The sequence below is a fragment of the Gambusia affinis genome, linkage group LG18, assembly GCF_019740435.1.
Source record: "Gambusia affinis linkage group LG18, SWU_Gaff_1.0, whole genome shotgun sequence".
Lineage (NCBI taxonomy): Eukaryota > Metazoa > Chordata > Actinopteri > Cyprinodontiformes > Poeciliidae > Gambusia > Gambusia affinis.
The window spans coordinates 15,303,250-15,330,756 of NC_057885.1; the positions used below are offsets into that span (position 1 = coordinate 15,303,250).

At 38.8% G+C, this 27,507-nt stretch overlaps 1 protein-coding gene across 47 annotated transcripts in view; it reads left to right on the plus strand.

Moving 5' to 3' along the window:
• The window catches only part of LOC122820557 (receptor-type tyrosine-protein phosphatase delta-like), a 437,628-nt gene that overhangs the window by 335,524 nt on the left and 74,597 nt on the right, over nucleotides 1-27,507 (plus strand). For 28 of the 47 annotated variants that reach the window (XM_044098069.1, XM_044098062.1, XM_044098072.1 and 25 more), the window contains 2 exons: nucleotides 9,946-10,091; nucleotides 13,022-13,163. In XM_044098069.1, the coding sequence (XP_043954004.1) occupies nucleotides 9,946-10,091; nucleotides 13,022-13,163 (288 nt within the window). Of the gene's footprint in view, nucleotides 1-9,945; nucleotides 10,095-13,021; nucleotides 13,164-27,507 lie in introns of all 47 variants that reach the window. The other 19 variants (XM_044098059.1, XM_044098058.1, XM_044098067.1 and 16 more) reach the window with 1 other exon arrangement.

Consider the following 27,507-nt stretch of genomic DNA (forward strand, 5'->3'; position numbering starts at 1 on the left):
ATTCTCATCTCCTCACGGTGATATCGGGCGCATCGTGTATATGTTAAAGGCATCAAAATCACACACATTCATGCTTTTCTTATTATTTTTGTAGTAGTTCTCACATATTATTGCTTCAGAAGTAATCTGACATGGTCAAAAAAAGTGTTTATCACTTGTGTCATTTTTCCTCCCCTCTTCTTTTCAAGCCTGTGCAGGCCCGACGTGATAACTGTTGGCCGATTTGCCGCCGCGCTGCTATTTAATGAATCGTTCCATTGCCCGGTGGATAACAGAATGAACAAATGGCTTTCTGTGTTAGTGGCTGCCACTGCCTATCCTATCAGATAATTAACTTTTTGCAAATAGACTGCGCTGACTACCAAACAGAAGGAAGCCCCGCGCAATTAGAATAACTTATCTGTCTTCTTTCCTTTTTGTTTCAGTTATTTATTTATTTATTTATTTATTTTGTTTTGGAGGGAAGCAAACAAGACAGGCAGACGGAGCTAATATTCCATATTTCTTGCTTGAGAAACTTGCACCACATTTGTGAGTTTTTGCAAACAAAGAACAGACTCGGAGGAGAGTCCTCAACACAGTTGTTCGCAGCTTGATTCCCGGGCCTTCTTTCTGTCAAACTACTGTTGAACCCCAATAAAAAAAATTTTTAAATATTCTTCTTTTTTCTGTAAGAGAAATATAAAAGCGGTCTTTCATCCAGCTGACTGGCAGTGTGCAGCAACAGATGGGAGTGGAAAAGCAGTGTCGCTCAATATTTTTTCTAGCACAGACGTCAAACCATATAAGGACAAAATTAGTATAAAACCTTGACGGTTTTGAAACTATGACTGCTTAGAAAAAGCTATGTTATGCTACTTTGGTCCACGCAGCCGGAGACGACTCCAGGTACTCTGGTTCTACAAATATTTCTTAAAATTTTAATGAAACCACAGAATCTCAGGAGCTTGGAAACTTTTTAAAACTCGGACACCAAAAAAGGGATGTAAACCACAACCTGAAAATAATCCACACGCTGTGATTAGTTGGCTTTTCTAACTGTAAAAATATTAATTTATTTTATTTGTATCTTGTGGAGGACATTTACATTCATCATTATTACTATTTGTTTTATTTCCCAGCCTTCATCAGTGGATTATTATTTCTAATTGTAGTATTATCACAGTGTAACTTTTTTTTTCTCGTGCCTTCGCCTTACTCTGATTTTTCTGGCTGACATAATTGTTAAGACATGAAACAGAATTTGATATTTCTCGCTGTAGCAGAGAGCACCATATGTGTGCGTTTGTAAACAGAAGATGAATGAGTAGGGAAGGGAAGTGAGGCCTTATTGTAAGCGGAGGCTCTGTATTATTTCGCCGCTGCGTTTGACAACCTCCTGGATATTAGGAGTATCTGACAGGAGTGGGACAGGGGGCTGTTGGGGGCTCTGGGAGTGCCTAGTGTTTCTCATCCATCCTCCAGCTTGTTCTCCATATTTAATTATTTATTTTCTCTCTCTCTCTCTCTCTCTCTCACACCGACGGTGGCGCGATTCAATATTAATACGTTTCCTTCTGTTTGGTTTTTGCTGCGGGTTGGATGGCGGAGGGATGGGGGCGGCGCTTTCGTGTGTCTGATTTCCATGATTTCCAGCCTCTTTAAAAGTGTTGGTGTGTTTTGCTGGGGGTTTGGTGGGGGGGGGACTGGTGTGAACAAAGCCATCTGTTTCAGTGGGCTATTTTATTAAGTGACAAACTGGATCCCTCTACCTTGCTAATGCGTCCCGAGGGAGACGGCGGCGGAGGCTGCCGTCATTTGTGTGTTCTGAGCGCGGCTGGATGGAGAGAAACAGAAGAACGTTTTTTTTTGTTTGTTTGTTTTCCTGGCAAACGACATGATACACCACAGAAGAGACATCACAGCCAGTGCAGCTGTGATTACAAAACTGATACGCTGTGGCTTTTATGAATCTACAATGATAGTTTAATGGGGAACCTTTCAGCTTCCATCTCGTGGCAAACGGATATCATAAATAACTCTCTATAACTTATTTATCAGAACCTTATCCAGCCGTACGTCCATCCAGCCTAAATATTCCAACACTCCTGAGAGTCTGCGTGCATCCGTAGATTGTGGAAGCTTTTTTTTTTTTTCCTGTCCTTTCCCCCACCCCCCAACTCCCTCTGTCTCGACAGTGAATCTGTTAGTGCCTCAGATGTGGGACAGGAACATCAAGCATTCTTTTTGAAGCCGCTGCTGTTGTCTGTTGCAAAAAAGACGTGTCCCCACTGACTGGGGTTAAGAAAGTCCCAATGTGACTTCTGCCGGAGAGTCGTTGGGCTGAAAAGTCCACGAGAAGAATTCACCAGCAAGTTTGTGCAGCATAAGATCACAAGGGTCAATGTGGCCTATAGCTGTCTGTTAGGACGTGGTGTGAGTTATGTGTGTTTTTCCTTTTGGAGCTGGAGAAAGAATGAAACATCTGGAAATTTTGTTTCATAGTTCCGTTATTATGCTTAATATTAATAATCGCCATCATTTCTTTTAATGGATTATGGGAGATTTTCTTTGCAAATAAGCGCAATTTTATGGTATTTGACAAAACAAAAAAACGTAAAATGTGATTGCATTGCTTTTCTACAAAACCAAAAAGGTACCTTTTTTATCCTACTTATTCTAATCCACTGTTATCAATTTCATGCTATCAACTGAACCAAGGAGTTGAGTGAAATGTGAAGAGCATTTAAAATTTGTAATGCCTGACGGTTTATCTTGTTGAACCATAATGATGAGGAGAGACGATGTAGACGCTGTTCTGAAGCAGCCTCTTAATCTGCGTCAAGTTGTTGGAAATTTTTGGATGTGGGACATAATTCTGCTCATCTTTATTTTTTATTTTATTTTACACTTTTGCATCAGAAAATGAAGTAAATTATATCTATCTCCAAAAATGTTGGTATGATCTGTTATCTAATAACTGTGGGACGGAATATACAATGAATCACCAGTATTTATGATTTTAGGGATAAAAGACCCCACATGCCTATTTTAACAGTTCATACACCAGTTAGACATTATGCATTAATACAATTTAAAATCTTGCAAACAAACATTTTCCCATAGTAACCACTGAAATAGGTAATTGTTGCTTACCGAAGGGATTCTACTGCGAAGGCTTTGAGACTGTTTCCAGTATTTTCCTAAATTGTTCTGAATTAGTTGCACACAATGGATCAAATTTTGCTTGGAGAGCAGATTTAGGCGCTTGGAGAAGGAAGTCTGCAATGAGGGAGAAGGTGGCTTGTATTATATGAACTTCATTATGTGTGACAGGCAGCACAATATTGATGGAAGAGCGGGTCCCTATCATTGCTCTGCATTAAAACCTCCGCCGTGAATTAATGTACTATTCCTGATCCAGTAATTAACAATCATTCAGGGGCCGTATCCCTTTTCAACTAATCACTAATTGCAATAAGAATTTCAGATTCCATTTAAGGCAAGATTACCGATGAGCATGCATTGCAAATCAGCCAACAGTTCTAATTAAGCCCCGATTCGTTCCCATTCTCTCTGCCGCGGCCCTTTGTGAGCGCGTACAATGTGGAGTTTGTTTCCTCAGCATTACAAAAGAGAAATTTTATCAGAATGCTGCAGAGAGAGAAGTGTGTGGCACCCCAGGAAAAAATAATTTCTGCTTCTTGTTTTTGCTATAGATTAGCATGTTTTGTTTACCTTCATTACTTTTTTTATGTGCCTTATCTCTACTTTTTGCTTGAGGTTTGTTCGGGTTTCTGGGTGTGCCATGAATCAGAGGGAATTTACTTGCACAGGTTAAGCGTTTAAATGTGGTTAAAACAATTATTTGTTTTAATGATTCAATCTAAAAAAATTGGAAACTGGAATTTTTTTAAGCATCTGTGTAATCTTATGGTAAAAGCTTACAAGTTACGAAAAGTGAATTTTAATGTATTGACTTGACAATGGATTTTAAATTAAAAAGGAAGTCACCTGTCAAGAATTCTGCAAGAACAGTAGTGAAAAGTTGAGTGGAAGGAAAAATGTTTAGCTTCCTATCTGTTAATATTGACAAATATGGCTTTTGAAATTTCTGTTTTATATATTTTTAAATATTACATCAGACAAATAAAGATTTTTTCTACAGAAATGAAGACATATTGGAAAAAGTACAACCATGTACTTTAACAGGACTTCTTTGCATGAACAAGTTGCTTTAAAAAGGCCTTTACCTACTCTGTTTTCTTTCTCTCATCTTCCTTTTGGCAGTTCTCCTTGAACTTTCTGTTAGTTTTATGGGAAACAGAACAGCCCGTTACTTTAGAAGTGACCTTTAGTGAGTTACGATACTTGTTGAATGTTTGCTGGGGGTTGCATCTGTTGCATGTGCATCTCTTTTTTTTTTCACCACTCCACTAAACTTTCAAGAGACAAGAAAATTAGAATTTTCTGAGAAACGTTGGGTTTGCACTTTTTCTAATGATATAAATTAACGAGAGTAAATGAAAAACATGTATTCAATGAATTTATCTGATATGAGTCAAATTTTGTTTGCTTTGAACTACTTACATAAATCACCTTTTTAATTCTGATTTATTGAGACACAGCTGGAGTTCCAATTTCACAAAAGCTTCCATAAATAGGCTTCTGAAAGTATTTTATCCTACAGAATGTTATATAGACAGAAATCCAAAGCATTTGCTCCACTACATGTGTCACTTTCAACCCCTCAGTCTAATTTGCCTCGCTCGCTCGCTTGTGCCAGTTCATCAATATCACAGCTCTGATATATTTGGGCTTTAAGATGTCAGATGGGGTTAATGGCATCTTTAAATGCTCCTTTCTTCCAGCCTTGTTTCCAAAACCGAAGCTGGGGGATTTGCAGACTGCCACCCAGTGTGTTGGGATTAATTACCCCCGTCCTCCTCTTCCTCAACAACCCCACCTCACCCTACAAGTTAAAGATTCAGAAAGGAAATGGCCCTTTTCATGCAAATTAAATTGAATATGTCAGTCAGTGTAATTATGAAAGCAGAGCTGTCTTAGGATCGGAGTTCATGCCAAAAAAAAAAAAAAAAGCAGCGCAGACAAAAAGTCAGTTTATTAATGTCCTCTGCAGTGTTTGATTCATGCTCTCTGTAATGGCTTGGCAGATCAAACTTCACTTCATTGTGGATTCCTGATGACTTAAAATGTTTTGGCCATTGTGCAGGAAAAGTCAGACTTGGAGCTTTGCGGGATCACTTAAATCTGATATTTGGCTGTAGGTTATGGCGATGTCAAACACGGCAGTAATGAATGCACATCTGCTCTGGCTGCTGGGTAAAACTGTGATCAGTGGAAAAATGTGCAGTAGCTGTCGGTTCTCAGTTGCAAAGTTCACTGAAGTTCAGAAGAGTCTGACCTTATGGCAGGTACAAGAGAAAGCTTTTAGGAAGCATCTTTAACCGTAACCTTCTGCCATAAATGATGAAGACCAGGTTTATTTTAATCTAAGCTGGAGCCAGATTCATATCAAGAATCTTTATTGCCATCTGTAAATTCATCTTTAGGATGGTTGAACTTGTTGGCTCAGTACCTTTTTACTAATCCAGTTTTTATGGCTTGCAGGTGTGACTTTATTTTGAAACTCTAAGTTTTGCCTTACAAAGGCTGTTCGTTAGTTCACACCTAGATCTTTTTTGTACATTTTCCGTTCTGATCATTTTGTGCCCACCTTTTTTTGTGTGTTATGAACACTGTCTGATCGCGGACATTTTGTGTCCACCTCTAGCATGTTTCATACCTGCTTTGTTAACAATCTATTTTATTTTAACTTTCGGGAAATGTGCTGATGCCACTCCTATTACTAATATATTTGTACAGAAAGTCACACCTAATTGTTTTTGGTTTGAACAGGAGTCAGACTATTGTCTTATATGAAGGTGAAATATATAGCTTTAGTCACAAAACACCAAGAGATAGAGTTTTGACGTAATCTCTATAGAAAAAAACTCTACGTTTTAAGTCAATTGTTGAAGAACACCTAGTCAAAATTATGTGAAGATTGGAAGGTGCTTGCTTTGCGATTTTCTTTTTAACCGGGGTGCAGAATAAAAAAAAATCAGACCCAAATTTAAAGGTTTGTTAGCTAAATCTGTTTATGTAACAAAAACTACTCTTAACATTTACTCCATTAGACTGGGTTTGTTCTCAATGAAATCCAAATGCAGGAAAATAGACACACATGGCAGGCATTGCCTCTCATTACCTGCTTTTTCTAATTAATGAATCATCCAACTTCAAGGCTAAAAGTCTTCTTCGGCACAACATGATCTTTTTCTAAAACTTAATTCCCATTTTGAGTTTAAATAGGCCTACCAAAATTTGGATATGTACACGCAAGATTTCCTAATTGTTCTAAACTATTTAAACTTAAAACTCCCCTCAGCCTTTCATGTTTCCTGTCCAGACAGTGTGACTTTCTTTTAATCTTTAAAAATGGATCTTTGAAGATGCTTTCTCCATCATGCCACTATAAAATGGTAGGTAGCAAAGCATGAATTGAGTCTCTCACCAATGTCTAATAAAATATTTTGACTTTTCTTGTGATATTTGATTCATTTAGCTGTAAGTTTAGTAAAAGTTAGCCAAAGGTTAGGGACATAAATGAGAAAAAACACAAAACATCCTTTATTTTTATGTTTATTTTTACTATTTCTGTCTATTAACCTAAACATTTTGTCTTTTGTAAATGTTTGTTACATTTCCATGTTGAATTATACAAATTTAGCATAAATGAGCGAGGAAGAAAACTGAAAATCAGTCTCTGCCGGTTGAAGCCTGATCACTGCCTTTTTAGGTGTTATTTCTGTTTCCATTAAGCCATCGTCAGTGAATCTCGAACCACTGCATGAAAAACGTAATTAGTTGAAGTCATAAAACAGTCTGCTTTCCTTAACCTAGTCTCTGTGATGCCAAATTATAAAAATGACACTCATCAGAGGAACTGTGGGAATGCTCCGAAGAGCTCCCCAGTCTTTTCGTGTGAACAAAGAATGATCAAGGTTATGTAATGACCTCCAGGGAGGGCAGTCGCAGACTCTCGTCACTAGCCTTTTAACTTGTCACAGGCTTTACGCTTCTCATTTGTTTGCCGGCAGCAGCTTAACAGTGGATTAGCAGTTTCCCAGCCGCAGTATTAATTAATGCAGCTTATGGTTACCTCTCGGAGGAGATGTGCACGTGTGGCTTAGGTGAAAGGAGCATCTTTCAGTTTGGACTCATTCTGCAAAACAAAGCCCACATGCTCTAGTCTCTGTTAATGAAATTAATTTCTGTTCAGATTAGCAGGATTACAGTCAAACAGATGGGAGCCGGAAATTTAGGAATGATGTCATCTTCTAAGACAGTCGCAGAAAAAGAGTCGGGGTTCTGTGGCTGTTGGTTCTTATGGTTTGCAAAATGTTCTTTTTTTTTTTTTTTTTTTTTTAATTTTTCTTCACGGGCCATATCTTATTGCTCGCTGTCACGGTTCCAGTCGTGGCATTGTTGGAACAAAGACGAGGTTTCAATCAGCCTCCATCTACCTGAAGCCATACGAGGAGTCTTCCAAAATTGATGTTTGTCAGCAGCAGACCTAAAATGAGTGCATGATGGCGATATCAGCGGCCGTGTCTTTGAAAACACCATTACCTTCACGTCACGCCTCAATCATTCCCCATTGTGCGATGACATCAGCCCACCCAAACAACCCCATTCCCCTCACCTCCAGCGCTGATCTCCCGTACATGCTGTAGAAGTCTATTACAAACGGCGTATGGAGACGCAGCGAGCCGTAATGCATGGCCCCGGAGCGAAAACAACCCCAATAGCATATCAATTACCCATCAGCACCTTCTTGGTCGGATGCCAGTGTGTACCGCACTCCGGCTAAGTCAAATTAGCTGGAGTGAAAATGCAGATATACCTGTGCACAAACAGCATACTGTAACCTCTGCTTTGAATTTTTCCAGACAGAAAAAGATTTAAAGAAATACTTTTTCCTCAGCATTTTTATTATTATTATTATTATTGTTATTGTTATTGGGAAGCCTGAGGGGTTGCTGATGGCTGCGAGTAGTAAAGGAAGTGGTATGCCGTGAGAAAATCAAGCGATTTCCCAGCCTCATTTGCCCAGTGGAAGGAAAGCTGCTTGCCTGTTTATCTGCTCGCCCTTTTGATTGCCGGCCACACATCCTTATGTCTCCTCTCCTTGAATCCTGCAGGTTCATTTGTCCCTCAATCGCACTGCTGCCTGCGCTGCTTCTGGGCAATACAATCCGAAAAAGGTTTCATGGGGGAAAATCAGTTTGCACATGGTCAGACGGGGAGTAGAACGGGCACAATGACATGTCGTCACACATACAGATGAGCCGATTGAGACGGTCGGCATTACTGCAGCCGGTCGGCCCTCTAACAGCCCACTGAATTGATTGATAAAAGGGAAGCAGTTGTTTCACAGATGGAGCTGCACTGACCACCAAAGCCAGAGCTCAGGCTTTGTGCAAGTTTGTTTGTTTTGCACTGTTCATACGCAAGGTCATCCAGACAGGAAAATAAAGAATCAGAGGCAAAGAAAACAACATTAAAATCAAAATATTACTTGAATGAAAAATAGTAAAAATCGCATCAACTAAAAACACAAAATAGTACAAAAAAATTGCTTAGAGATGATTAAAGTCAGTTTATTTATGTAGAGCCAACTAACAGTCAATTCAGTTCAATCAAGTTAATTGCATACTTTCTGTCTGAGTTACTTGTCTAGTTATCAAACTGCTGTTTGATAAAATTACAATTCATTTCCACTGACTTATCCAGTCTGTCAATCAGTATGTTTTGCATACGCTTACAAAACTGTAACCTGTTGTAGTTATGCCAATAAAAATGTTATAGATCCTTCACTACTAAGACGTATGTCATTTAAAACAAACTTTTAACTGGAGTGTGAAATCTAAAAATAAGGATTCGTAGCTTCTCTGATGGGCAGTTGCATTTATTGGACTGTAATAGAAGTCTGAGCTTTTAATTAATATTTTTAATTTCTGTTAAAGAGCTGCAACTCCACTATTATGAAAATCCAAAACACCCCAGATCAACACAAAGCAAACACGATTTCTATTGCACTTATAGCTTTAACTAAGCTTTTCTTGTTCGCCACAGAGGTGTTATCTTGAACTTGGTGAATATTTCTAGCAATAGAAGGCTCACAGTGACAAACCATTTTCACACACATTCATTGTATTTCATGACCACAGAGCACTGTCTCTGGTTCCGTCAGGTGTTATTTTGATTTAAAGCTTAGTAATGACTGCAGCTGCTCAGGCACTGCTTTTCTTTTTAAAAACTGTAGCTAAGACTGGGGAATTATGAGAGAACAAAATGTTGACAGTGTAACATTGAGTAATCTTTCTTAACAAAACTGATAAAGGTGCAAGCGGTTTGCGGTCCTAAACAGAATTCAAGTCAAATCCATGTGATGGAAAAGCTTACCCCCTAAAACTTAAATGTTCTGCAAACGGGACTTGCTAATTCTTAATATTGTGAACTAAAAAGGTTATCCTTTTCTAAAATTATTTTATATCACATCTAAATTTCTCTGCTTGTTTTAATAACTCATTTCTCTTTTATATATTTTAAATGATTTGAGGGGAATGAAACTGAATACATCATTTAACAAGATTTCTTCAATGCCACATATTTGTGGCTGAGGCTCTGTTGGTAGAGGGCACGCACCAAACGCAGAGGCTGTCGTCCCCGATGCGGTTGTCATGAGTTCCATTCCCATTTTGCAGCAACTTAATGTTTGACTTCAGTGTGCAGATATGTTGACTCAGTAAGAAAGTAGAATTTCTCTGTGTGCACTTAATAAACGTGATCGCTAACATTTTGCAATTTCCTTTCCATTCTGTCTCTGTGTATTTCCAGCACCGCCAAAGTTTTTAAGAACCCCCAATGACCAAACAGGCGTGCAGGGAGGCGTGGCGTCCTTCATCTGCCAGGCCACCGGAGATCCACAGCCGAAGATTGTGTGGAACAAGAAGGGGAAGAGAGTCAGCAACCAGAGATTTGAGGTATTAGGTCTATTGTTCTGATGTAAAATGCTCGACAAAATGGGAATGTTTCAGCACCGCTCTTTTGGCTCTGCTTGCAACACAATCCATTGCATCAAGTCCCATTTGCTTGCTTTCCCTCCTCGAATTGCCACTACGCATTAGCGGCCTCTAATAATCACGCTGACCCAGCTTTAAATATGCATGAGTTTTAACGAGAAAGATACAGTGATAAATTTGAATAAGTTGCAAACGGAAAGCAATTGGACAGATTAGGAAAAAAAATCCTTGTGGTGTGACCCAGATCCTTACATTAGCATCACACCGCATTTTCTAGCTTCATATAAAGTGAAAGGGGAAGCGGCACTTTCACTTGGAAAAAACCTTTTGCTTTGTGGCATATTTTATGCGAATGCATACCCCACCCTCTTTATTTTGGCTGAAGCTTTGATTTCTAGTCAGCATTAATCCACATTTGATCTTAACACCATCAGAAAATCATTGCAGAGCACTGATAAGATTTCCATTAATTTCTGTGTCAGTCCTCTGGACTTTTCTTTGCTCTGTAGCGGCCATATTTGTTAGCTCCCAAAGGCCTAACGGAGCTCAAACCTCTTTTTTGCGTCTCACACCTACAGAAATCCAATCTTATCAGAGTTCATCGCGTTTGCATCGCACGTCCAGCTGAATGCTAACACGTTAGTTTCCATTCATCCACCCATTGCCCCGTGGAGGCTCGCTCTCTGCTACAATTCTGCACCCATTCAATCATGCACTGCCACCTCATCTTCTAACGAAAACCCATTTCCTTCTGGAAACCCCACAACTTCCTTTCTAATTTGCTCTTTGGCCCAAACTCAGAAAGGAGGCTGTTTTTACCATCACCTGCTGACACCTGGAGTGCCAACACTGCTTTAGCTTGGCCAGTGAAATGTTGCAGAGTTTTGTTAACTAACACATGCTCAGATATACTGTGTACTTTTAAAATGTTTGTAGGCCTCGGTGTGTTTGTGTGTGGCGGCGTGTGCCTGTGTGTGGGAGAGAAAGTGGTCTCAGGCCTATCTTTTACTTGAATCTACCTCTATGCTTAAAAGAGATTGAGTTATGACACAGATCTTTCTAAAATCAGTGAGTATACAACACGTAGCATGCAACGATAGCTGAATAAGCTACAACAAACACCTGTTTGTGAAGCATTTTATGTGTCGTTCGTCCAGCAAAAGTTGGTCCTGTCTCTCGTACCACTACCTCACCTCATGGTACAAAATGTCCGTAACCGAATACCAAGCCACCGTTTACTGTTTGTGCTTGTTTTCTGTCCCATTAACACGATCCAGTGTGATGCATTTACCCTTCAGGAGACTGAATGTTAGCTTTAAGAGTGGGACACGTTCAGACTTAAAATTCACTCTGCAACAAAATATCTGTGCAAAATAAACATCCAGCCCCATTCTTAAAGTTAGTCAGCTACATCAGTTAATGCACTAGGTTTCATATATCTGGAGCGGGCATGGGCCGGTTACCTGTAACAATATGTCAGTTTTGAATGGTTAGAACTGCTAAGATATTCCTTCACACAGTTGCTACATTATTATGTTTTCTTTTATTGAGATGGCAGAATAAAACCTTTCTATAGTTGTTTAAAGGAGCACTTTACTGCCCCTAACATACCTGACACTAATCTTTTAGCTAGCAACATTAGTTGGCTGATGTTTTGGAAATCTGAAAATAGCAAAGTGATGATGGGTTTCGCCAGGAGTTTTGGAGTAGTGCAGCACTCTCCTAATCCACCTGTTCATGTACACTGCCTGTCAGCTAGCTGGAAGAAGGCTAACAGATGTTTTGTTACTTAACAGAAGGATATATTTGACTTTTTAGATATACTTTTGAGCACACCTTTCAGTGAAAAGGAGAGGTTGGGATTTCTTCAATGCCACATATTTGTGGCTGAGGCTCTGTTGGTAGAGCGATTCCCAGTTTCATGCTATTTTGCCTGAGACTGGGAATCTCATGCAAAATGAGAATCTCAACATTTTTTTCTTGAAAATTCCAAAATACATCCTGTCAACTTAATACAATCATTAGTAATAGACAAAAAAACAAATCTAGCATTAAATTGACTAAAGATTTCTCAAAAAAAATATATAGCGCCATAATACATTTTACATGACTATCTAGTGCCACACACTAGAGCTAGCTAGCTAATGATGCTATCAGCTAGCTTAGTGAAACATAAAAGGCATTTACCTTACCTATACGGAAAACAGATTTGACGTTTTGAAAATTTTTTTGTCACGCTTTTTAATTAAATCTGATTTAAGACAACAGTTGCAAGCCACAGGCAACATATTTACTAAGCTAATTCCAGCTTGGTGTACTTGTCAGTCTGTGAAGAGCAGAAACAGCAAAAGCACAATATTCAGTGCAATATGTACTTGAAAACCACTTGTACATAGTCTATGCAAGATTTTTATTCATAGAACTCAAACCAGAAATACCGGCAAATCTTTTGGATAACATTATAATAAATTTAATAATATATTATTAGAAATTATTGTTACTGCTTTAGATCGTATATTATATTTTTGTATCGCCTAGTATTTTTGTGTAGTTTTATTAAACTATCGTATTTTTACTTGGGGACATCACACCGCGAAACTCTCATTCCGGCCCGTGCCTAACCTGGACACAACAAAAAGTCTTATTCATGCGCAGATATCCTTACTTGTTCAATAAATATCCACAAATATACAAAAAAAAGTCTTTACATTAAGGTAGGCGAACAGCTGTTTCTGTCATAGGAAGCACATTTTGTCAGTCCCCATCATTGTTGTTGAACTGTTGTTAACTTTATTTTTCAGTTGTTGTTAATTTTATTTTCTGTGGAAGGTCCCTCACTCATTGTGAACAAAAAAATCTCCTTTAACATATCCTGTCTCTCGCACCTGCAGGTGATAGAGTTCAGCGATGGCTCTGGCTCCGTGCTACGAATTCAGCCGTTGCGCACGCCCCGAGACGAAGCCATATACGAATGCGTCGCCTCCAACAGTGTTGGAGAGACGAGCGCCACCACCAGGCTGACTGTTTTACGTGGTAGGTTTTTTGTCATCAGCCCCCCCCCAAGGAAAGAATTTAAAAGAAAAAAAAAAAAAAAAGCAAAGCAGTCCAACACGCATACACCTCTTACATGCACGTCTCTCTACCTGTAACAGGTAAGGTTACATTTCTCTGTTTATTTGGTCTTCTTCACTCTCGTTGTGTGCAAATAAACCCTGGTTCCTCTCATGCTGTATATTCTAACTTGATAAGATTTAGTCCATTAGCTGTGTAGCCGAGTAAGTTTTTGTTTCTAAGTGACTTAAGTCATTTGCATACCGATTCCTGACACAATAATTAAGATGCCAGTTAAATTATGCAAATAGCCATCCTTTTCTCTAGCCTGCGGAGGTTTAATGAAAAAAGCTCAGCAATAATTTTCAAATCAGTCATTTTTCATCTCCATGTTTCAGCTTTGATATTCATTTGAACATCTATGGAAAGAAAAAGAAAAGCATGCTATTCTTATCCAATTAACAGGCGTGCTGTTTATTGTTCATAGCGGCGTCTTAGTGGCAGGTTGATTCAGGCTGTATCTTCCGGTGATCACTAGCTGTTAAAACTCATGCTTTACAAATCTGGACAGGAAAGGTCAGAGCAAGAGTTAGATGGAAAATAAGCTGGATGATGGTGTCTTCCTTTGTAATTAGCTCTCGGTAATATTTTATCTTGATTAGACATAACAATCCTTTCAAAGGCAAATTTGTGGTTGCCCTGAGCTCAAAAGACAGTGTAATATCTCTCTAAAACATGACTTGTTTGGGTTGTGAATGGAGAAAATAGCTTTGGAGTAATAATAAAAAGGGTCTTGGGCTGTTTGAATGAGGTGTGCTCCATTATGTTCTGCAATTACACAACATGGAAAATGAGTTTCTATTGAAAGAGGTGCTTCTCAACTATGAAAAAAAAAAACTGGCTCTGCGACTCTGAAACCCCACCACCACCATGAATCCCCCTCCCTCCCTTCTTATCTCACCAATGAGCCACCAAAAGAGCCCTTTGCACTGTCTCCAGGGGCCGATTGAAAGAGAAAGGTGGGCACATTCACATGCGGCTCTCTGCTGTTTTCTCAGGAAGCGCACACTGTGTGCAGGTGTGCTCACATACAACACCTTGCACAATTTTTTTTTTCTTTTCACTCTCACTCTGTCTCTATCTCTGTATTTCCCCTTCACGCACACACACACACACAGCAGCAGCAGATAGCTGAGGGACGGATTGAAGCTGCTCTTCCCGGCTTCACGGCCTAGCATTAGCATGTTTATTACTATTTCTATTTTGCTCTTCTGCTCTCTCTCCTTTTCCATCAATGTATTGAGGGTGAGTAGAGGCCTATCGGCAACCAAAAAAAAAAAAAAAAAAAAAAATAGAAAAACAGGAGCAGGCTTTTTTTTCTCCTCCTCCTCCTCTCTTCTGCTTTTGTTCAAATACAAAACTGTGCTCTATCATATTACCTCCCACATATACACAATATCATCCTTGTGAATGATTCAGGTAATAATGTAGATTTTTTAAAATAAATGTGCTCTAATTTTAATTGCTGCCAGAAATCTAGACTGAACAAAGTGTCAGCAGTGATGTGATGCATTGTTAAAATATATATTTATTTTTAAAAATGAGCTAGTACATAAAACCAAAGGCTTAATACAGCAGAGATTTGTTAGCAATGCCATCACAGTGGTAACATCTACAGCATCTTAACAGAAATGGAATACTATTTTATCAACTTTGGATAAACATTAGTGGGGGGAACTGGAGGCTCCCCCCAGTTCCCCCCACTACAAGAGCTTTACACTTGAAAGAAAATTGGTGTAGAATAATCCATTTGTGGTTGTCCCATCTTAGATAATGCTGTATAGAACCGGCTTTCACTGTAATTACAGCTGAATGTGTTTTGAGGTATCTCTCCACCAGCTGTGCACATCTGAAGACTGACATTTCAGCTCATGCTTCAAAAAAGCTCTAGCTTAGTCCGAATGAAGGGAGAACATCTGAGAAAAGGATTTGTCAAGTTTGTCTACAGATTTTAAATAAGAGTCATGTCCGGACCTTGACTGGACCATTTTCAAATTTTTTGTATGTTTTGATCTAAACAAAGGAAATGGGAACCTGCAACCCAGACACCTGTCTTTTCTAGGTTTCTGTCCTGCATTGCTCCGTATCATCCGACCAACTCTGACCGGCTTCCTGGTCTCTGCGGAACAAAAGCGTTGCCACATCGTGCTGCTGTCACCCTCATGTGTCACATTTCAATAGTGTTTTAATGCTGATGTGCAGCGTTAGTTTTCTACAACACATACTCTAGCGTTGCAAGAGTTGAAGGAAACAACTCCTGCAATGTAATTTTCTAAACAAAGAAAAAAACTGTTTGGCTGAAAAAAAGGATCTTTTTCTATTGTGTATTTTAGTTTTTGTAAAATAAAAATTTGCAGGAACTAATAAATAATTTAAAAAATAATTTTCTGTGTGTCTGCATCGAGAAGTGTACAATAAAACCCTGATCCTGTCCTGACAAATACAATGGCCTAAGCTCCAGCCACGATAAAAGCTTAGAGTGAAGTAACACAGCCAAGTGACGGCACACTATTCATACTGTATGCAGAGAGATTCCAGAAATAACTCAAGAATGGTTTATCCATATTTTAGAATGCCCAAAAGCTTACTCGGTCCAAAAATACTCATCACGCTGTGTTAAATAGAGCAACACTTGTATGTTATAATGCAGTCTTCAATTTTATTTCCAATTTTGGATATTTTCATAAAGGAAGATTAAGCTTCTAGGGGAGTGCGTGTTGCGGGATTGAAGAAATAAACAAGTCAAGCAAATGAAGATAAGTGCTATTACACCCAACCTAATACATATAAAGTGACTGTTCTCTTAGTTCATTTAGGCTCCAATGGTCTGTGGAAACAACTGCAAAGCATCTGCTGTGGGTCGCTCGCCACAGGGGGCGGGAGGCGCCTAATTCTATGAAGGAAAACCACATTTGTTGCGCGTTATGGCGTTATGAGGAGATGGGGGACTGGAGGTGACAAAATCCGAAGCACAGGGGGGATATTAGTATTCGGATGGCTCTCCAACTTGATGGGAACTGCCATTAGTAATGAACTTCCAGGCTTGGAGAGGTGATTTGCATGAAAGGCGAACCCTGAAACGTAATGATGTTCTGAGTCAAATCTGCCAGGCCACGCTATGAGAAACAGGTTGGCTTATTTCACTTCCCCCCACGCCACCCTCCGTTCATTCAGTGCTCGGTTTTGATTAACTGTGAGATGAACAGACTCCCATATGACTGGAGTCTTTAAATGTAACTTGTCTAGATTTGTTGGGTAATTCCACATGACATAAAAAAAGGGTTGAAGATGAAGATACGGCACGTTATGGGAGCCACTACTGCAATACAATTGGAGTTATGTTTTGTCTGATGTCGTTTAGAAGTGACTCTATATTTGCATATACAGAAGTGCGCCTGCAGTGCTTGTAACAATAGCGTCAGCATACAGTATTAGCACAGCTGGAAATCTATTAACTATCTGGGAAGAAACAAACTTTGGAAAACGTAGTTGCAACACTTTTCTGGGTTCCATCCTCTCTGCTAATAGTTCCAGCAGAATGATGTGTGCATTTGAGTGCTGCGGTTCATGATTCAGGCATGATTAAGGATTTATACTGCATCTTCATAGTCCCATTATGCTGTCAACAGCCATTTCCTGTTGCCCCGCACACAAGCCAGCAAACTTATGCAGCTGTGCACAACTTGACAGTGGGAGCGGAAAATGGGAAGCCGCTCTCCTGTGACGGGAGAACAGAAAGCATCATTTCCATTTGTATGGAATGGTGCGACGGGGCGGTCAGAGCTCTGTAGTTACGACGAATGCTTCCCCTCCTGAGTGAAAAAGCTGCTACGTGATCAGTGATTATTTAGATACAATATATGCACTCCACTTCCTGTTTCCATTCTGGGGGGGAAAGAACATTCTTGCACTCAGCTAAAATACATTAATTCATTCCACACATTTGTAATTAATATCTACGAGTTGGTGATTGCCATACCGGTACTGTAAAAAGAAAGTACATCCTTTTCCCATTCAAGGGTTTTTTTTATCAGAACAATGGCCTCCTTTTTAACAGTGTTTGAAAAGATTTGCATCTAACTCTAAGTGTTCAAAAACACAGATTTCACACTGCCTGTATTTATTCATTAGAAAAGGAATAGAATTCAATTAAAAATTACTTATTTTATCCCAAATGGAAATTAAATGCAACCCATGCTATCTAAGTATGTTCAGAGAATCACTGTGGATGGAGAAAAGTTCTCTGGTAGCAGTCAGTCTTACAATAAATGTGAAGAAGCCTCGTACTGTAGACACTGTTGTTGTATTTAGTGACTGTCATGACATGCTAGCGTCTCAATATCCAAGCAGCAGGGAGAATATTTTACTGTAACATGTCCTGGGTGACACCATCAGTAGAAGGTAAGCACTGCTAGTCCACCTTACTTGCTTTTGCTGCTCCTCTTTACGTCTTTGTCTGGCTCTAACGTTTGAAAGTCGGTAAGAGAGGCGTTGGGAGTGATGGACTGTGCAGAAACCTAAAGGTAAACTCCAAGGTCTAACTTTGGTGACGCATGTAGCAGGGAAAGCATAAAGTAGTCTTTTTTTGTATGGCAATCAGGATTTTGGCCCACACTTACCACCATTAATTTATGTGCAGACTTTTCACCTCTTAAAATCCCACCACAGTATTTAATCAGGACTTTGTCCGCTGTGTTTGGGATCATTGTGAGATTGATCCCAGTTTTAGCCAAGCCTCACTGCTATGCATGTGGCCTCATATAAACTCTTTGATGGACATAAACGTTCATGGTTGACTCAAGATGGCCAGTGCAACATACCAAAATCATCATCACTGTGTTTAGGAGTTTACATGAGAGGTTTTGTGGCTATATGCTGAGCAATCGTATCAAAGTTAGTCCTACAAAGGACATTGTTCCAGAAGCCTTGTTGTTTAGAGACAATTTTGTGAAACTGATTTCATTATGCAATTGGGCCAGAGTCTTGGCATTGGACAGATAGTGTCACATTAGTCTCTTGGTTGACGGAAAAGTTTCATGGTTGAATCAATTAATAGTTGAAAGATTCCCAGGTCTTGTGTCTAGAAAACAATTCTGCATCACTCTACTGCTCTGCCCAACAGTTGGCTTGGATCACTTTTCAATTCATTAAGAAGCAACTTAGCAAACTTACGTAAGTTTTGCCACTATACTATTTTAAGAATGGGCATTCTCTGGGCAACTACTTCAAGCAACTCCCACTAGTTCATTGTTTTTCTAATTATACTGCTGAGAACATATTTCACATGCTGACCCAGACCTATAGAGCCAAAGATGTAGCTTTAAGTTTTGAATTTGCCACTATCTTCTCTCTTTTGGAAAGATTGTGGACTTTTTAAAATGTTTTCCAGTGGAGAATAGTCTTTCTTCATGAAGAAAAGAGGACTTCTGATTGTCTTAGGAAGTGGCTTTTCGTGACTTTAGGCAGCAACTATGGTTGTTTTAGAGACATTTCTGACGTTTTACCTTCTTGGTGCCGGGGTAACTTTTGTCTGTATTCTCCATCATATCAAAGATCCAGCTTTAATAGCGGGGCTCAAATGTTTTCATCATCAGTTTATGAAGTGCATTTAATCATCAAATTCTATTGAAGAAATAGTTTATCACAAACAACTTTGAAAAAAATTGCACTTGGTAGATGGTAAATGGCATAGGGATTCCATCAAGTCTGCAAACTCCAAAGCACTTTTACTGGTTGTTGAATATCATTTTACAGTTAGGTCAAAATCAGATCATGTTTAGTATGTCATAATACCAAAAGCACAATAATTAATAGAGGGAATACTTTCTTTTTGTTTTTAGTAAATTGTGCTTAACGTGTTAAGTCTAAGATAAGTCGTGTCCAGTAAATATAAGGAAAAAATCTGACTTTCTTATTAACAGTAATAATATAAACACTTAATTTGTCTCTTTGAAGCCTATGGTCCTCTAGTACAGGGTGCAAAACGAAGAAAAGCCCGTCCACGTCTTTAAACAGCTTAGGAAGATAAATGCTGTGTCAGCTGTCTCCGAGTGTCGGAGCAAATGTAGCACCCGGAAAGAAGCGAGTGACCATTGTTAAATTGCTGTGTTCATGATCAGTGGCTTGAAAAAAAGGAGAGAAGTTAGCCAGCAGCTACTGTACAATTCTCTGGTTTAGTGGCAGAAAATCGGAAAATGGCAAGACCTGAGCTGCCGTGTGGAACATTCAATTTTGTCAGAACATTTTTTTGTGAAACAAATATATTATATATATATATTTCTGATTTACTTTTATTCTTTAACTTTCTCAAACATTTTTTAAGACAGTTATCCAGCTCATTCTTGAACTAAATAATGAGGACGAAGTAGAGTACTGTTACTTTAATGCTTTGCATGTGAATGAGGTTTTCTTAAACAGTCTCTCCGCCTTAGCATGCTGAGATATAGTGACTGAGTGAGAATGTCTCACTGGAAGACAGTCTATTATCATCATGTCCATTAAATGTTTCATAAAATATAAAGCAATTTAAAAGATTAAGCTAACTGTCCTCACAGAAATTGATCTTTTCTTTAAAGAAAAAAAAATTATCAATTGCCAATGCCAAACCTTTGCATTTAATCACAAAAGTAAATCAGTATCTAAATAGTATGCAAGATGATTTAAAACCCAACCACTGCCAGCAAGATGGATGTTGGCGTTAAGAGTCCGCATAGTGTGTGAGAAAACATCTGCTGGAGCCTGTTGGGCATTTTAACTTCGCTCCGACCGTGATAGATAGTTCTTCTTCTGTCGTGGCTCCGTGCTCACTTTATTATTAAAGGATGCCTTTCACTTTTATAAGTGAAAGGCATCCAAAAATAATAAAAATTGATTCTGACAAATGAGATATTAGTTCTCTCATGCTTGATGCCGATAGATTGCCTCCTGACTTAGCTGCAGAAAAGACATGAGGGATTTCATGGCAAAAATGTTTTTCAGACTCTTTTTAAAATTAGATTGTTTAAAAAGTATATTGAAATTTGATACTACTTCATTACAATGTGTGGCCTGTAAAAAATATCCACAACACGCTTCTGAATCTTTGTTCAATAATGATTTTAAAATACATTGTATTGGGGCGTGCCGTGGTGGCGTCGGGGATAGCGCGACCCATGTTTGGAGGCCTTGAGTCCTCGACGCGGCCGTCGCGGGTTCAATTCCCGGACCCGGCAATATTTGCCGCATGTCTTTCCCCCTACTCTTTCCCCCTTTCCTGTCAGACCACCTTCATATAAGGGACACTAGAGCCCACAAAAGACCCCCAGGAGGGTTAAAAAAATAAAAAATACATTGTATTGTTGGCAAATACACAGACAAGAGCTAATGTCAGCATTCAGACCTGCTCACAAAATCCACTTGAAGGTTTATAGGCCAATTAAATGGAAATCATGTCCAGCTGTCACTCCCACACATATGGTCAAGAGGTGCCCTTGTCCATTTCCTGACATGCTTAGACAGGCGTCCTCATCAACCCTGATTGTCAATAAAACTAATAAACAGAAAACTATCCAGCTTACATTGTGCATGTTAAACTCAGATCGTGTGAAACATTACATGTTATTAACCCATAAGGCAGGAGGACAGGAAGACAACTTCTCAAAAAGGACAGAGGCTATGGACATATTTGGTGTCGATTTATGATGCTTTTCAAATTCTTTTGAAAAAGGTTTTGTGGAAAAACGGCAAATACTTAATGACTCACTCCCTGAGGAGCTGCTATTATGGTCGCCTTTACATCGCAATATTAAAGCAACGTCCTTAGCAACACCATTGTTGGAAAAAAACAAAAAACAAAACCCAAGCTTTACTTTTAACAAACTATTCATATAAATTGTAGATGACTACTTTTCTTACTTCCTGTAGCAGATGGCTGTACTGCAGTGTTAACACTAGCTTGTCAATAAGCAGGACGTATAGATTTCAGTTGCATTATTTTTTTGGTTTGGTCTCATCAGTAACAGTACTGTACCCAATGATATGTTACCATTTAGGCTTGTAGAATTATGCATGATGGTCTAAAATTACTAAAGAGGTAAATGAACATGTTATTTTGCTATGTCTCTGTCTAACTTTGACAAATAAGCTTTGTGGTTTAATTTTAAATGAACCATAAACTGTGTCTTAGTGACACAGGGCTTTGGGTACAACATATAGCTAACTCAAAATGGCTTCTACAGCATTGATAATTGAGTGCAGTTCATGTAGAGTTGCTAATTTAGTGTTTATCCTACTTGCTAATCATATTAGGATTTTATGTTAGCATGCTGATATCTGCTAAATCCAATGTTTAAATTATTTAAACATTGCTGTAATAGCAGTAAGATTTTATACTGTAGTTTTTAGAACTTGAAACTTGAAAGTTACCCTAGATGCAGCTTCTTACAACAATATTTTTCTGGCTAAAGTTGATAAATTTTCCTGGAAAAGTGTTTTATTTTCCAGAGGAAGCACAAGGTTATAAAATAAGGAGTGTGTGGAAGTCGGAGCCAGGTAGTCAAGGGGTTGCTAATATTAGCAGCTTTGATCTTAGCGCCGCTCCAAAGTAATTTTCTACTAGATTAACAGGATACTGCAGGGTCATCCTTAATACATCTAATGATCTTGAGAAACTTCTCAAGCTATGTAAGAGTGCTTGCTAATTGGATCCCAGCAACTTTGTTGGAAGGTGGGGGTGCGATTAGATCTTTTGCATTATTTTACTGAGCGTTAATTAACTGAAGAGAAAGAAAAACGCATTATTACATATTGTTGTACGTTACATCACCTGCAAGATCTCAAAACATGTGGCACTACAGCCATTTCTATAGTACAGCCACATCAGCCGCAGCATGTTGAGATACCCATCATCTCCTAAAGTCACTTTTACAAGAGAATGTCTGCAGGCTAAAGTTGAAAAGCCTGACATAACCCCATTTTCCATTAGGGCTCTTTGAAAACCAATAGGTCCTCTCGGCAGGATGTTAGCAAGCTTGAATAATCTCTATACTTTGCCTGTACTGTAGCAAGCTTTTAGTTAGATGAATTATTGAAATTCCTAGTGCTATGTTCTCCCTTTCTCAGAGAGAAGTCAAGCCCTATAAAGTCGGTTCCCACAGACATGTATGTCACACATCTCTTAGATTATTCGTCTCAGACTAATGCTATACTATGTTCAAATGGAGCAATCCCGAGTCATGAATTGCAAAGGATATCTGATGTTCTCAAGCAAGTTCTGCTTGCTTGAACTTGCTTGCAAGTGATTAAAGTTCAAAGGCATTTATGTGGAGACATTTTAAAAGCTGATTAGATGACATTTCATGAAGTAATACAGACATCAGAGGCATAAATACTGCCATACTTTCCTTTTGGATTTTAATAGGAAATGACATTTTACAGTCCGCACTGTGATGCAGAGATATATATTAACTCTTGCTTTGTTGCAACTAAAACAAGGCAAATTAATGATTATTTGAATACATGTTATAATCCTTGAGCTTTTTTAATTGTTTAACTTTCAAAACATCAGACCAGCTTCTAACAATCATTAAAGAAATGTGATTCTTCTTGTTCAGTTTCAGTTCATGACAAATGTTGACGCCTACACATTTTCAAACCTTTCTTACCAGCGTGAGGCAATAAACTTTTAACTAGACAATCAAATACCTTATATGTCTTACATTGTTTACTTCAAAGAGATAGGAGCGGCTATTTTCCAATATTCACATTTTTAAGATTCAATACAGAGTGAAAGGCTCTTGTGGAAATGATGGGGGGAAAAAATACAAGTATTAAGTTTAATCCATGCTGTTGATGAAGACAATGCACAACGTATTTCACTGCTAATTTGTATTTTGTTGACAATCATCCTATAGTGGCATCTTCTTAAGTATTTCTAATTAAAATAACTGGACCTGCAGTCTGTAATGTAAGGAGTCCATGCCGTCCTTAGCAAGTCCGTCCAGGCGCTGCTCACGCCTGGTGGCCTTCTTACCTCAAACTCCAACCTTCTGTCAAGTGGGCTTAGAAATCTTTTATAGCCTGTTATTAGCGTCCCCTAGTGGTCAACCTTTTTTTTTTAACCTGATAAAGATTTATATAGTTTCAAGCTGATATTGGTCATCACTGAAGAGGACAGTCGTAATCACTTATTACACCTTTTATAACTACAAAAATGAACACCACTTTGTGTGTGTAATATTATTACAGAATTTCTCTAATGCAATAGATGGACACCACGTTTGCAGATTTTTCATGCAAGGAATTATTTCCCCTTGACGAACAGATTTTCAACTGGAACAGAAAAAAAATGTGGCTGAATCATAATTGATATCATAATATCACAAATCAGTATTCATCATAATTGCATGTGTTTCTGTTGTTGTGGAGTATTACCAACAATTTTAAATGTTTGGTCACATGTCCTCAAAAATAACTCTTAGATGGACGTTTTGAAGCCTAAAGTAGATGTAGCGTCTACATTTAAAACAAGGGGATCTTATAAGAAAACATTGTCTACCTTTGCCCCTGGGTGATCTTTACTCAAAACCGTAAATCTGGTTGAGAGGATGTGTGGTCTGTAAAGCGAAAAGCGTGAAGGGAGGGAGGGGCAAAGGGGGTCATCAGAGTGTAAATACAGTTTTGTGCCTGACTTCCCGCCTGCTGTGCTTCTTGCCCAGCCAGGCCTGTAGAGAAAGTCCCCCCCCCTCCCTCCACCCTTTCTGCTTCATCTCTTCTATTCATCTCCCTCTTTACCCATCCATTCTGGCACCACCCCAAAGGGGCATCCGACACTAACACTCCCACTCTGCTTTCATTCTCTTCCTCCCACTCCCTTCACTTGCGTTGTAAATGGAGGAATATCACAGCTAATCCGTCATGTTTATGAATGACACCAGGCCTGTGGAGAGTTGGAGTGCCTTGCCAGAAGTGGCGTATATCTCTGTTGCATGCCCTCCGCTTGGCTGATCCAATCTTGCCCTATCAGCGATGGCCGTGATAAATGTCTGTGGATGATGGCAGGTCGGATGAACACTTGGATGGGTCATTCCAGTGGTTTTTACATTAAAAATTAGACGTTCTTAATCAATAAATGCTAAACTTAGGTCTCTTCACTATACAGAAGGTCTGCCTCACATCCTGGTCAGTCTGTCTATTCTGAGATCTTTGAAGGATGAGATGTTGTATGACTACATCACTATTATTCAAAAAAGCTGCTGCTGGCTGCGCCTCAAACTCAGTGCAACTGACTTTGTACAAATGTAGAGAAGAGCTATTCTGGGTTGCCAATGCTGGAAATGCTTTTTCTACATATTTTAAGGCCCAAAGTCAAATTAAGAGTTATCTAACTAGTTGTTCAATGTCATTTGGTATAAGAAAAGCTTAGATTGTTCACCTGTGAAGGTTTTTCTGCAGGAAAAGCGCCTTGTGATTAATAAGATTGATTTTACGATGGTTCTCTCATAATCTCAGGCATTAGCTGAGGGATTTTTAATGACAAATAAGCAGCATTCAATTAATTACACAGTCTCAAAGGGTTTTTATGGAAGAAACAATCAGTGTGGGGCAAAAGGGGGAGAAGATGCAATTTTTCACTCAGACAAACGGTTAGGAACCGTTTGGTAAGGAGAGAGTTTGTACCTTCATCTTCCTCCTCCTCTTTTACTCTAACATTCATCATCACTTCAGTTTTGAAGAACAGTCCAGGTAGTGTTTCACGGCTTGCTCTTTCTTTGCCTCTTAAGGGAACTCAGCAAAATAACATCTTAGTGTGTAGTCGATGGCCGCTAGCTGCCTGCCTTCGGGTTTTTTTTTTAACAGGTTTCATAAAAAGATTGTATTTGTTCAGCGAATTACTGAACAACCTTTTAGAGGGCCCAAGCCTGGAAAACGTAATACCACTTTGTGCCAGACAGGGAATGTTCCCCTAAAAACTCTATTACAGTAAAATGAAATTAGCAGTTTGAGTCAACAGTGGTGCATTTATGATAATATTCATTATCGTGCTCTGTACCTGTAGATTCACCTAATAAGCTAAACTGAAGCATATTTTCCTCCAGCCCAGCTAAGCTTTTACTGCTGTTTTCTTTTTCGTTTTTATAGAGAAAAACATGGGTTTTTGTCTCCACAACTTGCATTACAAAAATTTGTCTTTGGCCAAAAATCTGGACTGAATTGCTGAATTTCTTAAAGCATACACTCGTGGGAAGAATAATGACAAAGTGAAACTAAATAAACCTTGTTGCTTAAGTAGAATTTTAGATTTTGATCTGGAGCATACAGATGTGTGTTAATACAACATAACGGCAAAGAGAAAGAGGTCAACAAAGACCTTAGAGAAGCGAACGTTAATTACCCGTCAATATGGAAAAGCTGAAAGGTCATTTGAACCAATTTTAAGTGCATCATTTTACAGTGAACAATATTGTTCGCTTCTTTCCAGGACTAGAATAGCCAGCAAATAGTAATCCTTGGGCTGAGCTATCCACAGAGAAACTAAACAAAGGAATCAAAAGCTCCATCAGGCTGCACACAAAATCAACTAAGACCAAACCATGTTTTTAAGTTATTAGATACAAGGTTGCTGCTGTTGCATCAAAATTTTCCCACTGGGGGACAATAAAGTCTACTTTTGTTCTATATGAGTTTTAAAGTTTAAAAGCAAACACAAATCTTCCAACATGATTACTTTGACCTCCAGGACCTCTTCTGACTCATTTGTAAACTGGCAAGCAATTATCCATTATCTGTTAATATTTTCTGAAATCAGGTTTGATTGTAAACTGTGACCTCAGCTGTGCAATAACACATACATAGTTTTGAGGTCATTTAAATTCTTGACTAGTTTGATCAAGCCTTAAAATCAGGTTGAGTGTTTGTCACGCAAGGAAGGCTTTGATTTAACTAAAGCTCAGTTGCCTTCAGCCCTTAAAATCACAGCAGCATCGTATTTTCACTCACAAGCAAAAGCTGAACACATTGTTCCTTAATATTTAATTTGAAAAAAAATAAAAAATAAGCGTCCATCAGGTCAGGATCCCAGAATGCTTACTTGGGAAATGCCCATGTAAAATCATAATCTTGATTAACTGCTAGACTCATGAAGGTGTGCTGTGTGGTATCTGGTACTAGGTCGATGCAGGTGTGGCCTTCATGAATTGAATTTTTATCCAGTGCATCCAGGATGTTTGAGGTGTCGCTGTTGTGCTCTTTAAACCATTTTTGAACCATTTTAGCTTTGTGGCAGTGCGGTTTATCCTTGAATAGACCGCAGCCATCAAGGTACACTGTTTCCATGAGCATGGTCTGCAACAAAATATCATTCGTCTCAATGGGAGGAAGAAAACCACGTCAAAATATCCCCAAATAAAAATGAATGTGTGAAATGAGCATTATCTGCAAGTGTTTACAGGAAGGATCGACAAATGGTGTGTGGAGTAAAGAAACTAGGTTCAATTTATAGACTGTTCTACCAAGCTGTGGGTACCTGATAAAGCAAAACGGTGGGCACTGATTTAGAACCTGCCAATCATTAATCCGTATACAGTAACAGCGTACCTTTTTATCGCAGCATAAAGTAGAACTCGTAGGGAGGGCGAGAAAATCTGTGATAATGTTGGCAAAACTGTTAAACTGTTACAGAGGCTGTGTGGAGAGAGAAAAATAGAACAGATGCCGTCATAGATTTGGCACAAAATAAAATTGCTGCCTCCCTTTGTTAATCGAGACCTCTTACGTTTGGTTGAGTAATTTTGTTTGTGCGAAAACAAAGGTGTAATTAACAGTTCCGTCTCCCATGCCAGGGCAAAAAAAAAAATATAATAATAATAATAATAATTGAATATGTCAGTGGAATTGGAGCTGAACGAACATTTTGTTAAAGAGGGCTCAGATTGTCTCTGGACTGATGTATTAACCAGTTTTGTTTGAAGAAAACAAAACTGTAAACAAATTACATCAGGCATCAGTTTACTGCAGTCTGAAATTAACAATCTCTTTCTGGAAAAATGAAACGGAAATTAAGTTTTGCGCTACCGAGGTGCAAGTGTGAAAAAAATTAAATGTTATGCTTTGAAATGTTAAAAGTAAGCTGTACACTGCTGTCATCAATAAGGCAGTCCTGGATAAAATACAACAAAAGTTTGAAGGGGTGATATATTTTTTTTTTTTTTTTTTTTTTGTGGAGGCACAATCAAAATAGCATGGTGGTGGAAGTATTATGCTGTGGAAATAACATTGCTTTAGATGGAAC